The 15,164-nt window shown below is 45.0% G+C and overlaps 1 protein-coding gene across 5 annotated transcripts in view; it reads right to left on the bottom strand.

The window, feature by feature from the left end:
* The window catches only part of BMAL1 (basic helix-loop-helix ARNT like 1), a 104,859-nt gene that overhangs the window by 50,307 nt on the left and 39,388 nt on the right, over nt 1–15,164 (bottom strand). For 2 of the 5 annotated variants that reach the window (XM_032791811.2, XM_032791810.2), the window contains 3 exons: nt 10,917–11,044; nt 9,916–10,063; nt 7,738–7,758 (listed from right to left, as the gene is read on the bottom strand). In XM_032791811.2, the coding sequence (XP_032647702.1) occupies nt 7,738–7,758; nt 9,916–10,055 (161 nt within the window). In that variant the 5' untranslated portion in view covers nt 10,056–10,063; nt 10,917–11,044. Of the gene's footprint in view, nt 1–4,667; nt 4,687–7,737; nt 7,759–9,915; nt 10,064–10,904; nt 11,045–15,164 lie in introns of those variants that run through there. The other 3 variants (XM_032791812.2, XM_075065185.1, XM_032791814.2) reach the window with 2 other exon arrangements.

Below are 15,164 nucleotides of genomic sequence, written 5' to 3'. Positions count from 1 at the left end.
GGCAGCCCGCGAACTGTTCCAGACTCCAAGCGGGGAGACACGGCAACCCAGGAAGACAACCCCAAACCAAGGCCCCGGACTGTCGAGAACTCTAGAAAAACTATAACCGGGAGGAACGACAGTGAGGAATGGCTCGAGGCCAGAAAGGGCCTGGGGGTTTGGGAAGAGTGGTGGGGGCCGGCCAACTAGCCCCAGGCAGGGGGTGATAACCGGAATGAGGGGACGTGTTATGAATGTGGGGAATTGGGGCATATAGCAGCCCAATGTCCCAACAAGGAGGTGCCTATGCAGTGTAATCTGGGGAGTTATGGGGAGCAATGTGGCCTGATCAACCTGGTAGGGGTTACATTGACCTCACATGGATTTACCAGACCAGTAAAAATGAATGGTATAAAAACCATAGCATTAATAGATTCGGGGAGTGCTGTCACGTTGGTCTCGGGAAAGTTGGTGGGAACAGACCAACTAACTCGGGCCAAAAGCACAGGGGTAACATGCGTACATGGCACCGTGAATTTTTACCCTACAATTCCAGTACGGATTGAAATCCAGGGGAATACCACCAGAGTTTCTGCAGGAGTAGTCCCCAAGCTCCCTTATCCTGTTTTGATTGGGAGAGACTTCCCTGGGTTTGAGAACTTACTGACCCCGATAGAGGCAGAGAGGGTAGCAACCCCCAGGTTGAGACAGAGGCAACTAAAGATAGCCTCGCCCCAATGTTTGCTGAATTTGCTCCAGAATTGTTCTCATCCCTGGAAAACCCCGCAGGGCTAGGCGAGAACGAAGGCGGCTAAAAAGTTAGGGACCAGGATTCTGGCAGCTAATCAAAAGACTTCCCTTGTGGGTAGGCGAACCCGCCCAGGAGACAAGGAGAAGGTTCGGGTCACGGAGGACTCAGAGGAGGTTCCTGGCCCAAGTGGGAGCACCCCAGGGGAAGAGTTGAAATAGGCCCCCTGGAATTAGGTCAGTTCAGCACTGCACGTGAGACCTTTGGGCAGGACCAGGCCGAAGATCCATTATATGCAAACGTGAGGGAGGAGGTAGTGGAAGTAATGGAGTGCCTGTAGAAGGAAAAGTCAAAGGCCCAAGGCCATATTACGTGCTCAAACGTGATCTGTTGTACAGAATAGAGCAAATACGAGGGGAAGAAGTAGAGCAACTCCTAGTCCCACGGAAACACATAAGGGCCGTACTAGAGTTAGCTCACAGTCATTTATTTGGGGGACATCTAGGGGTAGACAAGACGCTGGATAGAATACTAAGAAGGTTTTATTGGCCAGGAATACGAGCAGAAGTCCAGCGTTATTGTGCCTCCTGCCCTGAATGCCAGCTGCATAGCCCCGACCTCACTTGCGGGCCCCACTAGTACCTTTACCTATTATTGATGTCCCGTTCGAGAGGATAGCTATGGACATAGTGGGCCCACTAGAAAAGTCGGCACGGGCCACCGAAACGTACTAGTCATCCTTGACTATGCACACACGATATCCAGAGGCCATCCCTTTAAGAAACCCCACGTCTAAGGCAATAGCTAAAGAACTACTACAGGTTTTCGCCAGAGTGGGGCATCCCTAAAGGAGATCCTGACAGACCAGGGAACCCCGTTTACGTCAAAACTAATGAAAGACTTATGTGCCCTGCTCCGTATACAAGCCATTCGGACCTCCGTCTACCATCCACAAACAGACGGACTAGTCGAAAGATTCAATCGAACCTTAAAAGTATGATCCGGAAGGTGGTAGCACAGGATGGAAAGGACTGGGACACTCTTTTGCCGTATCTAATGTTCGCTATACGGGAAGTTCCCCAGGCGTCCACGGTTTTTTCTCCCTTTGAACTCTTATATGGACGCCACCCACGCGGGATATTGGATATCGCCAAGGAGGATTGGGAGGAACAACCCAACCCAGGAAAGAATATTATTGAGCATGTGACACAGATGCGAGAGCGGATAACTCGAGTAACCCCGATAGTACGGGAGCATTAGAAAAAGCACAAGAGGCACAGCGGACATACTACAACCGTCGGGCGAAAATGCGAAGATTTCAGCCGGGGGAACGGGTGATGGTGTTAGTGCCGACCACAGAAAGCAAACTCCTAGCCAGTTGGCACGGACATATGAGATAGTGGAAGCCATTGGAGAAGTGAATTATAAGGTTAGACAACCAGACCGCCGGAAGCCAGAGCAAATATACCACATCAACTTACTGAAGCCCTGGCATGACAGAGAGACGTGTCTGGTCACTCGAGGAGCTCTACCTCAGGCAGACGGCCCGCAGGAGCAGGTAAAAGATATCTCCTGACTTAACCCCAGAACAACGGATGGAAGTCATTGAAATGATCCACCGGAACCAGGACGTATTTTGTACCCAAACCAGGTCGAACGGCACTAGTCCAACATCATATTGTCACCAGCCCCGGAGTAAGGGTGACGATAAGACCATATCGAATACCGGAAGCTAAAAGGGAAGAAATTAGGATGGAAGTGCGAAAGATGCTGGAACTCGGGGTCATTGAAGAATCCACAGCCAGTGGTCCCATCCGATCGTACTAGTCCCCAAGCCTGATGGCACCCTGAGGTTTTGTAACGACTTCCGGAAATTAAATGAAGTATCCCCACTTCGATGCCTACCCGATACCATGCATTGACGAGCCTGGTTGATCAGTTAGGCAAGGCCAAATACCTAACCACCCTAGATCTGACCAAAGGATATTGGCAAATACCCTGGCCAAGGATGCCAGGGAAAAGACTGCTTTTTTCTACTACCCGATGGCCTGTTCCAGTACACTGTCCTCCCTTTCGGACTCCATGGGGCCCTGCCACATTCCAAAGACTGATGGATAAGTTATTACGACCCCATGCCAACTATGCGCCGCCTATCTAGACGACATAGTTATACATAGCCCTGATTGGGAGACACACCTGGACAAAGTGGAAGCAGTGCTGGACGCTTTGCGAAAGGCTGGTCTCACCGCTAATCCTCTGAAATGCGTGATAGGACTAGCTGAGGCCAAATACCTCGGGCATGTCGTAGGGAGAGGGGTGGTGAAGCCCCATGGAACAAGGTGGAGGCAATACAAGATTGGCCTCGACCAATCCGCAAGAAGCAGGTCAGAGCATTTTTTGGGTATAGTTGGATACTATCGGAGATTCATCCCTCATTTTGCCACAAGAGCGGGGCCATTGACGGATCTGATAAAAGCTCGGGGCCCCGAGATAGTGAAGTGGACAGATGCGGCGGAAGCAGCATTTGCAGATTTGCGGGCAGCCCTATGCTGCCATCCCGGTACTCATGGCCCAGACTTCGAGAAAGGATTCATCCTGCAGACGGACGCCTCGGAGGTGGGACTCGGTGCCGTCCTTCCCAGATGGTAGGGGAGGAGGAGCACCCCATCTTGTACCTCAGCCGGAAGCTCCTCCCCAGGGAACAAAAATACGCTGTTGTTTGAAAAGGAATGTCTGGCGATAAAATGGGCTATGGAGACTCTCCGCTACTATCTCCTGGGGCGGCGGTTTACCCACCTTGTGACTGATCACGCTCCCCGCTCCAGTGGATGCATAGGAACAAGGAAAGAAACGCCAGAGTGACGCGGTGGTTCCTCTCTTGCAACCTTTCCATTTTCGGGTCCAGCATAGGGCTGGAAGCCACACGGCAACGCTGATGGCCTCTCACGCCAACACTGCCTCTCTCGTCCGAGTAGCCCAACCCTTGGTGTTGAGCGGGGGGGCAGGGGGGGATATGTGATACAGCATGGCCAGAGGGCAGCATAAGAGTGTTAGCAGGGGCCCTTATTCCCTGCCAAGGGAGGAAGGTTTGCTTTAGATTAACTAGAACAGCTGTGGCCAATTAGAGCACCTGACTGCTGCAATTAGAGCACCTGACTCCAGTTAGAGCAACCTGACTCCAGTCATGGGATATAAACCCCTGCTTCAGTCAGACAGGGTGGTAGTTGAAGGAGAAAGGTTGATTGGAGCAGAGTGCAGATTGCAGAAGAGAAGAGTTTGTCCAGAGAGAAATAGAAGGTTTGGAGGAGTGCGCGGTGGATTGGGAAGCCCAACAGAAACCCTAGGGTAGAGGGGCACCAGGCTTGTATAGAAGAGAGGCGAGAAAGCCTTCACAAGCTGACGGGGGTATGAGAGGGAAGTAACCCAGGGGAAAGAAACCGCTAGTCAAGTGGTTTCATACCAGCAACCCCAGGGCCCCTGGGTTGGGACCTGGAGTAGAGGGCAGGGCCCAGGTCAGGGGAGTGATTAAGAACTGGTTCAGAGGCAAGCAATATCGCCCTGAACCTACCCCAGAGAAGAGAAAGCGCGAGACCCAGAGAACAGTACCGGCAATTTGCCACACTACCCCAGAGAAGAGAAAGCGCGAGACCCAGAGAACAGTACCGGCAATTTGCCACAGGCCTCAGAGGGTGTCACCAATGTTGCACATTGCCTTGCACATCCATTGCCTTGCACATCCCTCTCCACCCCAAGAGCACACTGGATCTTGTCAAAACTAATCAACAGGTCCCTCCCGTTGTCCAGGCTCCCAGGAAGATCCCTGGCCCTTAGGGGTGTATAATTTAACCTTCACAAGGTGTATAACCAGTGTAGATTCGATCAGGGGACAAATAGAGGACCGCATTTTGAACACTCTGGCACTTGGTGTATCTGGTCATACCATTTGGGTTAACCAATGCTCCTGCCACCTTCCAACGCTCTGTCAACGACATGTTCTGGGACACTCTGGACCAGTTTGTAATTATCTACTTTTATGATACACTGATATTTTCCGAGAATCCTGAGCAACACACTGATCACATCCAGTTCATCCTGGAAAGAAGCACGGAGTGAATGTCAAGCACCACAAATGTACGTTTGACCAGCCGTCCTCTGAGTTTGTGGGGTATATAATTTCTTCCCTCAGGTAATTTGAATGGACCCTCAGAAAGTTGAAGCAATCCACATCTAGGCAGCACCCAGACTTTTCGGAAGCTGCAATACTTTCTGGGATTAAAAATTTTATCAGAGATTCATTTAAAACTTTTCAGGGCAAATGGCTCCCCGACCTCCCTTCCCACAAGTCCATTAAGTTCATTTGGTCATCTGAAGCACAACGAGCGTTGGATCAGCTCAAGATCGCCTTCACAACCGCTCCCATTTCAGGACATCCAGGCCCCAATCAGTAGTTCATGGTAGAAATAAATGCTTCTAATATAACTCTGGGTGCTGTCCTGTCCCAATGGGTACTACACCCATGTCACAGAGTCCCCAGGCGATGCTCTGGAGCTACTCCCTATGAAGCCAATCAGGACTCTGGTGAAGTCTCCTCTCTGTGAGCAGACTGTCTCCAGGGCAAGAAGCTCACACGGCTTCACCTTCCTGGGTCTGACCTTGGATAATTCAGCATCCTTTGCCCCTCCTTGTGTTTCCCACAGTGAGTCCACCCTGGCGGCGTCCTGGGGAAGCCAGAGGGTCCTGCACTCCAACTTCGCAGTCAGACGTGACTCTTAGCCAACCAGTAAAACAGAGGTTTATTAGATGACAGGAACACGGTCTAAAACAGAGCTTGTAGGTACATAGAACAGGACCCCTCAGCTGGGTCCATTTTGGAGGGCAGTAAGCCCCACATCTGCACTCACTTCGCGTCCTCAGCCAGCCCCAAACTGAAACTCTCTAGCCCCTCCTCTCTGGCCTTTGTCTCTTTTCCGGGCCAGGAGGACACCTAATCTCTTTGTTCTTCAACACCTTCAGTTGGCATCTTTGCAGAGGAGGGACCCAGGCCATTAGTTGCCAGGAGATAGAGTGCCAGCCATTCTCTGTCCAGACAGTATCACAGGGGCCTTCTTGGGCTCTGCAACAATTATACACTCTGATCCCCCCACTTAGATACCTAAGAAATGCATAAGGGAAACTGAGGCACCCCTACAGCAGTCAGAGGAAACATTAGGAACATTCCCACTTCATCACAAGCCATGTGCACATTACTGATGCAAGCTTACAACTGCTGGATTTCACAACTATGAAATACTGGACACAGAACTGCTTATCATTAAATCTACTTTCAAAAAGTAGTGACACTATCTGGAGAGGCTTGACATCCAGTACAGGTATTCCCCAACCAGAAAAACAGAAAAACATTTGGGACTTGAGCCAAAGACAGCTCCAGTAAGCACTATTCTTCTCCTGATTTAAAGTCACCATTTCATATCGTCCAGGAATCAGTAATGGGAAAACAGACACCTTCTTAAGTAAAGGGGAATATTACCAAGGAAACAAGGAGCCCAACTCAGAACCACCCCATCTCCTGAAGCCCCGTAACTTTGTTAACACCGTGACCCACCTAGACCTGATAATCCTCCTTCAGACAGTTGCTCAAGAAGACCCTTCTGGAAGGCTCCACCCAGGAAAGGAATGGCTAAAGTGCAACAATCCACTCTGAGGGCCACATCATAGTTCCTATAATTGTACGCTGACTAACTAAAATGGCCCATTTCATTTCCTGTGACTGTCAGCCTTTGGCCAAAACAATAGCCCAGCTGCTGGTGACACATGTCATTTGCTCCCAGACCAAATCATCCCTGACCGAGAGCCAAAATTTGTGTCTCGCTTCTGACAGGAGACAATCCACCTAATAGATGTTCATGCATCCAGCCCCACTGCATATCACTCCCAGACCTATGGGCAGTTGGAGAGGGTCAAGTCAAGTATTGGAACAATACTTGTGTGCTTTATTAACTTCCATTGAGACAACTGGGTTTCCCCATTATTATACATCAAGTTCTCCTACAATGGTGCTGATCATGTTTCCACTAGGCAGAGCCCCTTCTTTTCAAATTATGGATATCATCCTCATTTCCACCCTGTGTTACCCACAGACTTCCCAAAGCTGGTGGCTGTTGACTGGGTCCAGTGAATTCACCATATCCAAGATGAACTACGCAGTCACCTGGCTGAGGCTAAAAAAGCCTACAAGCTGTTTGTGGGCTGGTAACACCAAAAATGTTTGGCGTTTGTTGTGAGCCAGAAGGTCTGGCTCGTTGCAAATCATGTCAGGATGATCAGGCCTTCTCAAAAGTTAAACAATTAGTTTCTCAATCCTTTCCAAAACCTGCAAATGACGGCAGCAACTTCCCCAGTCCCTGTTTATCCACCAAGTGTCCCAGGCATCAATTCTCAAGCCCTGCATAGAGAATCCCTTCTTGGATCAGTCTCAACAACCCATCAGTCAAGATTCAGAGGCATGAAGAATATACTGCGCACAACATCCTTGCCTCCTGTCTGTAGCGAAGTTGCCTCCAATACTTCATAGCCTGGAAAGGTTACCATCCCAAGGGATGATCCTGGGAGCCTGTGACCCACATCCATGCCTCTGAGCTAGTGGAAAATTTTTACTGGCATCGTCCCAACAAGCCAGGCCCAGTGGTGCCCTGGAGGGGAGCATGCCTAAGTGTCAGAATCCAGGGGTTCGGGTCCTCAGGTTCAGTGGGTACAAACTGGGCCTCCCCCACTGCCAGCAAGGGAGATAGATGAAGCACCACCTCACCAATCAATGCTCATCTAATAAGCATATTTATAGCATGAGGAGTAGCGTACTCAAACTGTACATTAGAAGACATTCCAGTACCATCAAAAAAGAGCAAAACTTGAGTAGTTTGTTGAGGTCATCAGAGTCTCAATCGGAAACAAAAACTTTGCTACAGATATCCTATGGGGGAGGGGACGAGAGATAGATTATTGTTTATACTTACTCAAAAGAAAATCCATCAAGTCTGGAAAGAAAGAAAAAATTATTACTCAGTGAACACAGAGGGTTAGTGCTTACTAGACTACATTCTGCTAATTGCTATTGTTTGTCTTAATTTCCAGTTTTTCGACATTCATAAACACTGACATGCAATTCTGTAGTCTGGAAAAGCAAATAATTTTCATAATCTAAAGTGACAAAATTGTTTATAACCTACTTCCAAAGGGAGCAACTCCCTTCTGGTTATGGTGTGTCTTATGGTCAGGAGAAGAGAACTGTGAAAGATTATTAAATTTAGGCTTTAAGGAACCAGTGTGTTTTATCACTTATTTAACTCTTAAGTACAAATACTACCCTTGAGATTAATGTGAGGACATATCCAAGAGCAGACTTTTCTTTCTGGAGGAAAAAAGGAATTCAGCAGTGCTACCCATTCAGAAAGATAAATATGGAAAAATGCTTTCTTGAGGTATCAGAAGTTGATAAAATAAAGAATGCTCCAGATAAATCTGCTAAGATTAATTTAAATTAGAACAGTGATCTTATTCCAAACAGACTGTCCAAATGAATATTGCAGGTGAAAACGTATAGAGTACATACGTCCAGAGTCTCCAAAGACTACTAGAATTTAGAATTTGGATTTCCCTAAAGTAGAAACTGTTCTCACGGATCCTTCTCAAAGAATCTTAATTTACTTCACAACTGACATGCTCAATATGGATTTAAAAATTGTCCAGAGAAAATGGAACATTCCAACATCAGACTCAGGACGTAGGATGACAGAATTTGTACAGACTCATGTGAAAACGGGCTATATGCCAAATGGAAATAATTGTGTTAAATAATTGATAAGAGCTTGCTGTAAGTTATTCTGATTTTTTCTCTTTTACGCAGTGATTTAAAGCCTTTGGGTTGGTCTTGAGGAGCTTGCTGAAGAATACGGATTATCTATTCTGAAATTCATCAGAAAGGACTAAAATCTTCACTTTCCTAAAAATTTCCTACTTTCCATTTCCTCCTACTAATTAGGCACACTACATCCTTATGGTTTAAATTATTTCCATTCATTAAGTTTCCCAGCTTCATATATCTACTGTAAGTATTCCTACAATATTGACAAAATTAGTAGTAGTTTTTTTTAAAAGGAACATAATAGAATCTTTCATTAAAAACAAAGAGTTGTGTCCTGATCGAATTCCTACTGGATCAACTGCTTGGTTTAGCCTTGTTTCACCTGGGCATTACAGCAAATCATAGAACACTGGTTAGGGCAAAGACCCAGGCAACAGGACATATGAGGTCTACTCTCAGCTCTGACATTGATTTACTGCATGACCTTACTTAAGATTTGTAACATTACGAAGTTGAAATACTATTTCTCATGTTTTTCTGCCTGTAAAGACAGATGTACTTAGTACCATGAATCCAACTGTAGAGGCTCCAGATGGAGAGAAAAAACACAGTTTAGAAACTGCTAAAAGTTATCTAAAAAAAAGTCTATACGTAATGTTGCTGTTTGATATACCTTGCTTTAAACAAGGCTAGAAAGAAAAAGAGTGAGTATTTCTAAAGGAAAAACTTAAAAGAAAGCAAATGTGTCGCTATTTCTGTGTATAACATATACATATACCCTCCGGGCATAAACATCCCAAACATGCAGTGGTGATGGTCAGGTCAAAGTATGGAGTCATTGGATAACCAGTCAAGCACTTTGCCCAATCCATCTGCATCAGCATGACTTCTAACATTCCAAATCTCTGAGCAGTTTTCAAATGGTTTATGAAAAAATAAAACTACTAGAAAAATGTTTGCCTTTTCCTAAGAACTTCATCCCAATATATAGAATTGCTCTGCAAATGTTGCCATTAAAATTACATCGGTCTGTGGTTCTGCAAGGACAATATTCTACTTTAGAAAAGTTAAAGGTTCAAGTTCTGATATCCCTCAACACATGAGCACTAGAAATGGAAACTTTATTTTATTATAAAGCCATGAATTTCCCCTTTCTGTTGGGATAAAGCTATTATTTAAAGAAGTTCTACTATTCATATCAATACAGGTTATCAAATGTGTTCAAGAAACTATGCCAAAACACATTACTTCTTCATAGCAAAACTGCAATAGGGCAGAAAAGATAAGTATTCCTCTCAACTGAGTTAAAATTAATAGAAATCATACTTACTGATAATCAGTAGAACTTCCTTTCCTTTTCCTATTGCAATCCATTCCTGAAGTGCTAAGGGAACTAGAGATTAGGTCAGTGGGTCCTGGTGACATAAAATCACTAATTGTAGAGGAAATGTCCATCCTTTGGTCAGCCATTGGATCGTCTGGAATTACCAAAAAAAAAGAAGCATGTGGGTCCCTTACTTTTACATTATATTTAAAAAGAAAAAAAACTACAAATTTTGTTTTAAACAAAGCAACCCTCCAAAAAAATAAAGTTAAGAGAATTTGCTAGAGATGAATTTACATAATTTTTGTTCATTATAAAACGAGCACACTTATGAAATTTTGAAGAGAAATTAAATTTATTTTAGTAAACAGTGTCCAACAACACAAATGATAAATATTTAATAGTTTATAACTAAGACTGTTTTCTCTAAAAGTTGTACGATTTAAAGTCAAACAATGTTTCCTATTGCTGCCAGGATGTGCTGCAGACTAAGTAATATAACATGATCAATTTCTTAAAATGCTGTCTTACACTACATTGTTAACTGCAATCTGTTAAGTACAACACATAAGTAATAAGTGTGGAATACTGAGAGGTGGGGGCAGGCTTAAAAAACAGATCAAAGCACCGTAACAGCTGTATGAGGAAAAAGAAGCAAGGCAGAAGATGTGGTGGAGGATGGGTGAATTGTATAAAAGGTACTAGAGAGAGGACTATGGAAAACATAAAGGTGTAAGGTAGTAAAAAAAAAAAAAATGGAGTGGAAAGAGAACCAACAAAAAACAAAACAAAACTCTGAGATGGCTTAAAAAGACTGAGCAGAGGTGGAAAAAAAATCAATTAGCCTTCATAATGTTTTAGAGTATTACAGACCAAATAACCCACTTAATTATATTTTGCAAGGAACACTGCCAGAATACTGTAGGTAATAAAATATTAGATACCCAAAGTAACTAGACATCATCAGCAACTAAATAACAATGGACAGTTCTTACCTTAAAACTTACTTTCTGGAAGTCTAGCTCCAACCTAGAAGAAAAGGCCTGCACTCAATCTGCTAGCTGATTCTGCCTCAGCAATCACCTTAAAACTTCTTTCATGCTTTGCAATTTGTTAGTCAAGCTATTTCAAAAACCTGAATGGGAAGAAAACAAAAAAGCCATATCATTTCTAAAATATGTCTGGTTTGAACAACCAACCCCTTTTAAAATTAAGTTTGACATACATGACCAGGGAGGTGTTAGTGTGAAATAAAACAAAACAAAAAACTGCAGCCCAAGACAGCTAAATTTTAATTCTCCTCGATCAATCACAAAACTTCTGTTAATTATATAGCACGACAGGAGTACCTGGCACCTCACAACAAGAAATGTTCCTGCCCAGAGCAGCTTACAATCTACTTTGAATAGATACAGTAATATTAGTGGCTGAATTAAAAGCAGGAGCACAGCTAAAGGAGACAAGCAATCAAAAATAAATCCAAAGAAATGGGTTTCAAATGGACATATCAACTTAAACACACTTCCATCAATTTTTTGGCAAAATTTGCCTAGTGTTAAGAGAACATGAGACCACTATACATGAAAAGACATCAGTTTTATGTTAGGCATTTGAGAGCGCTTGGTTTCTACTTAGGGCTTGGCTACACTTGGCTACACTTGCCAGTTGCAGCGCTGGTGAGGGGGTTACAGCGCTGCAACTTACTCGGTGTCCACACTTACAAAGCTCAGCCAGCGCTGCAACTCCCTGGCTGCAGCGCTGGCTGTACTCCTGGTCTGCTACGGGTGTAGCGAATCCAGCGCTGGTGATGCAGCGCTGCTCATCAGGTGTGGACACTCACCAGCGCTGTTATTGGCCTCCAGGGTATTAAGAGGTATCCCAGAATTCCTGTCTACAACAAACCGGAAGGTACTCCCCGGAGCTACCAAACACAGCTGCTCTTTGCTCCAGCGAGCGAGCCGAGGCTTTGGAATGTTCTCAGCTGTTTGCTTGAGGAGACAAACAGCGCGGCAGGGGGGAGGGAGTCCGTCGGAGAAGCTGCTTATCTGGTCTGAAGCCTTTTTACATTTAAGAGTGATTGAGAGAGGGGTGGGGGAAATGGCCAGAATTTGCAAGGCAGGGAGCTCACAGTGTCTGCTCCAAAAATCCGCTCTCTCTGTCTCCCCGACGCTGCCTGTCACACTCCACCCCACCCCCCTTTTTTGAAAAGCATGTTGCAGCCACTTGAACGCTGGGATAGCTGCCCACAATGCACCACTCCCAACAGCGCTGCAAATGCTGCAAATGTGGCCACACTGCAGCGCTGGTAGCTGTCAGTGTGGCCACACTGCAGCGCTGTTCCTACACAGCTGTACGACCACAGCTGTAACTCCCAGCGCTGCACATTTCCAAGTGTAGCCATACCCTTAGTGTCACTGTGTTCCCACTTGTTTACTTGTATCTTTAACACAGGAATTGTTAAACCAACTGGAAAACCAATTATTTTTTTTAATACTAGGAAAACATGATTAGCTCATTGAAATTTCTCCACATAAAATACTGAATTTGACTATGTTATTTCTAAATGGAAACCTGCTCTGTGCTGTCAAACAACTGGTCCAAGCAGGAACAGGAAATAAATGGGAGCAAGGCTTTTATTAGAGTCATGCTTAGTTAGGCATGAGGAAGCTTGGGGCAGGAGCACAGAACCCTCAAAACATCCATAGGAATTTCCTTGGCATCTTTTGGGATAGCTACTGGTTAGGAGAGCTATTCTCCATGCTTGCTCCAGGCTGGCTGGGGACAAGTCCTGCACCACTCCGATGGCATGACTAACAGGAAACTCTTTGGACCCTGTACCGGGTGCAATTATCACACCAATGCAAAGTGAGTGTAACACACTACCAAATCAGAATGGTAGCACTTTGCACTAACTGTTCACTCATGTAAATACTACACAAGGTGCAATGATGTAAATACTACACAAGGTGCCCTCTAATTCCTGGCAGCCCCTCCTTCCACCCTCACCACATACAGAAAGGCTGATTTGGGCCCATAATCTCAAATAAATAATGCAGGGATATATTTTGATCTTCATATGCTAAAATCTTGCCATAATATTCTTAATTACATGACTTGTTTTAAAAAAGGCAAAGACCATAGTAAAGTGGCATGATGAACAGAAATTATAACCATACTGAAAAGAAATACTGAGTACTGGTTAGGGAGTGGTCTACAAAATAAGGCTCTGATGCAGCAATAAGGCCTCTATGACTGCAGCATCTGGGATTAAATTGGCAAAGTTCCGTTTCACCCTCAGATAAAACAGTAAGATTCTCAAACTTTATAAATGAAGTTGTGTCAGTTATCAAACATCCTAAACTTTTTAAAACTACTTACACCAAAACAACACTAACTCCGCCCTCAAAATTAAGACTAGGCAAATAGCATACAACACATTAACATCGTTTCTCCTCACTTCTAGACAAAAAGCATCCATTGACAACTCAAACTGTTCCTGAGTTTCATACTATGGACAGGCATATCTTAATAGCATATTTTTGTGCCAGTAATCCACTAACAATGCCAAATTCTAAAGAACAAAGGAGAAAAAGTTACAGAAACTGAACTGGCAGTACGGCAGATTGATAGAAGAAAATAAAAGTAGGAAACAGCCAATTATGAGATGCACCATACATCCATCATGAAGGACTGAGAATGCTTTTAGCAGAATAAAGTTATGAGAAAAATGATGACAAAACGTTCTTACAGGGAAGAGGATGTTTTCCCTATAGCACAATCTTTTGCCATCACTATACAAACCTATTGCTTTAAAGCAGTCCTGATAGTTTATTACCTTGTCTCTGGCAAAGACGGAAAGAAGCAAACTTCTTCATAAATGGCTTCTTTAATTATTCTGGCACGATTAAAACTTAGAAGGCTTGTTTACACATAAATGAAGGTTTGTATAGTTCTGCAGGCAGTACAAGTCTGAACAACAACATGAAACCTTACATTGACTGACTCTGGTGGGCTTCAGCATCATGTTCTGCAGCTTTATCTCAAAGTTAGAAACATTAATATCAGGAGTTTTAACAATCATAGCTCTGGTTGGCCCTGTTAGTCTAAGTGAGATTTTTCACCTATAGAGTGCATTATTAAAAAAATGACTGTGTTCAGTACTGATGTAATTTGCAAACATAGGTTCGGTTATACTGTAACACAGTGGTCCCCAAACTGTAGGGTGCACTCCCTAAGGGGGGCCCCAGAGGAACGCTCAAGGGGGCATGCAGCAGGGTCCAGGCCAGCTCCCACAGGGGGCAGGGAGGAAGCGCCACCCAGCCCTGCTCCGCCCCAGCCCAGCTCCGGCCCCAGCCGCAGCTCCGCTCAGCCCACAAACCACCTTCACTCCCGGCCCCAGCTCCACTCTGCCAGCTGCTCTGCTCCCAGCTCAGCTCAGACACCAGCCGCAGCTCCACTCCGCCCCCTGCTCTGCCCCCAACCCAGTTCAAGCCCCAGCTGCAGCTCCACTCCACCCCCTGCTCTGCTCCCAGCCCAGCTTTGACCACAGCCACAAATCCACTCCACCCCTGAGCCACCCTCATTCTCTATCCGCCTTGCTGTAACATATTTATTGGTTCTACACTTTGTGGTTGTACGGACTCATGTTAATGAGATTTTGGATATGATGTCTTACTGCAAAACTTTGTGAACTGCTCATTTACCAGATTTAAGCATGTCTGAATGCTGATACAACCCAGCTGGACAGCAAATGAGAAATTATTGCTACTTAAGGAAGCATCATCACAGAAGATGAAAGCTCAGATGCTGAAGTCAGCACCAGAATAGCAAGAGCAAATAAACATCTGAGGAGAAGGGAAATAAATCTGAAGACTCAACTCCAACTCTTAAAAACACGCATTGGGTCTGTGTTAAATTATTGCTGTAAAACACACATTCAAACAAGCAATAATAAAGAAGAATGCTGTTATAGAAGGATTTTGAAAATATCACGTAACCAAGAAAAAAGTACTCGAGAGAACTGTAATTCAGCAAATACAAGTCAGAGATCTTATGAAAAAAAAAAAAGATTTGATTTGCAGGGCATATTTGAGGGATTCAGTGGCTGATGTATGTGTGAGAGCCCTGGAAGGGAAAGTTGATTGCAGGCCAATGGGAGTGCGGAGCTGGTGCTTGGGGCGGGGACAACATGTGGAGACCCGTACCCCCCTGCCTAGGAGCTGGAGCTGCTGCTGGCTGCTTCCGGGGTGCAGTGT

Source organism: Chelonoidis abingdonii, chromosome 4, assembly GCF_003597395.2.
Source record: "Chelonoidis abingdonii isolate Lonesome George chromosome 4, CheloAbing_2.0, whole genome shotgun sequence".
NCBI classification, from domain to species: Eukaryota; Metazoa; Chordata; order Testudines; family Testudinidae; genus Chelonoidis; species Chelonoidis abingdonii.
Note: the sequence above shows the minus strand (reverse complement) of the source record. Positions and strands in the feature narration are given on the sequence as shown.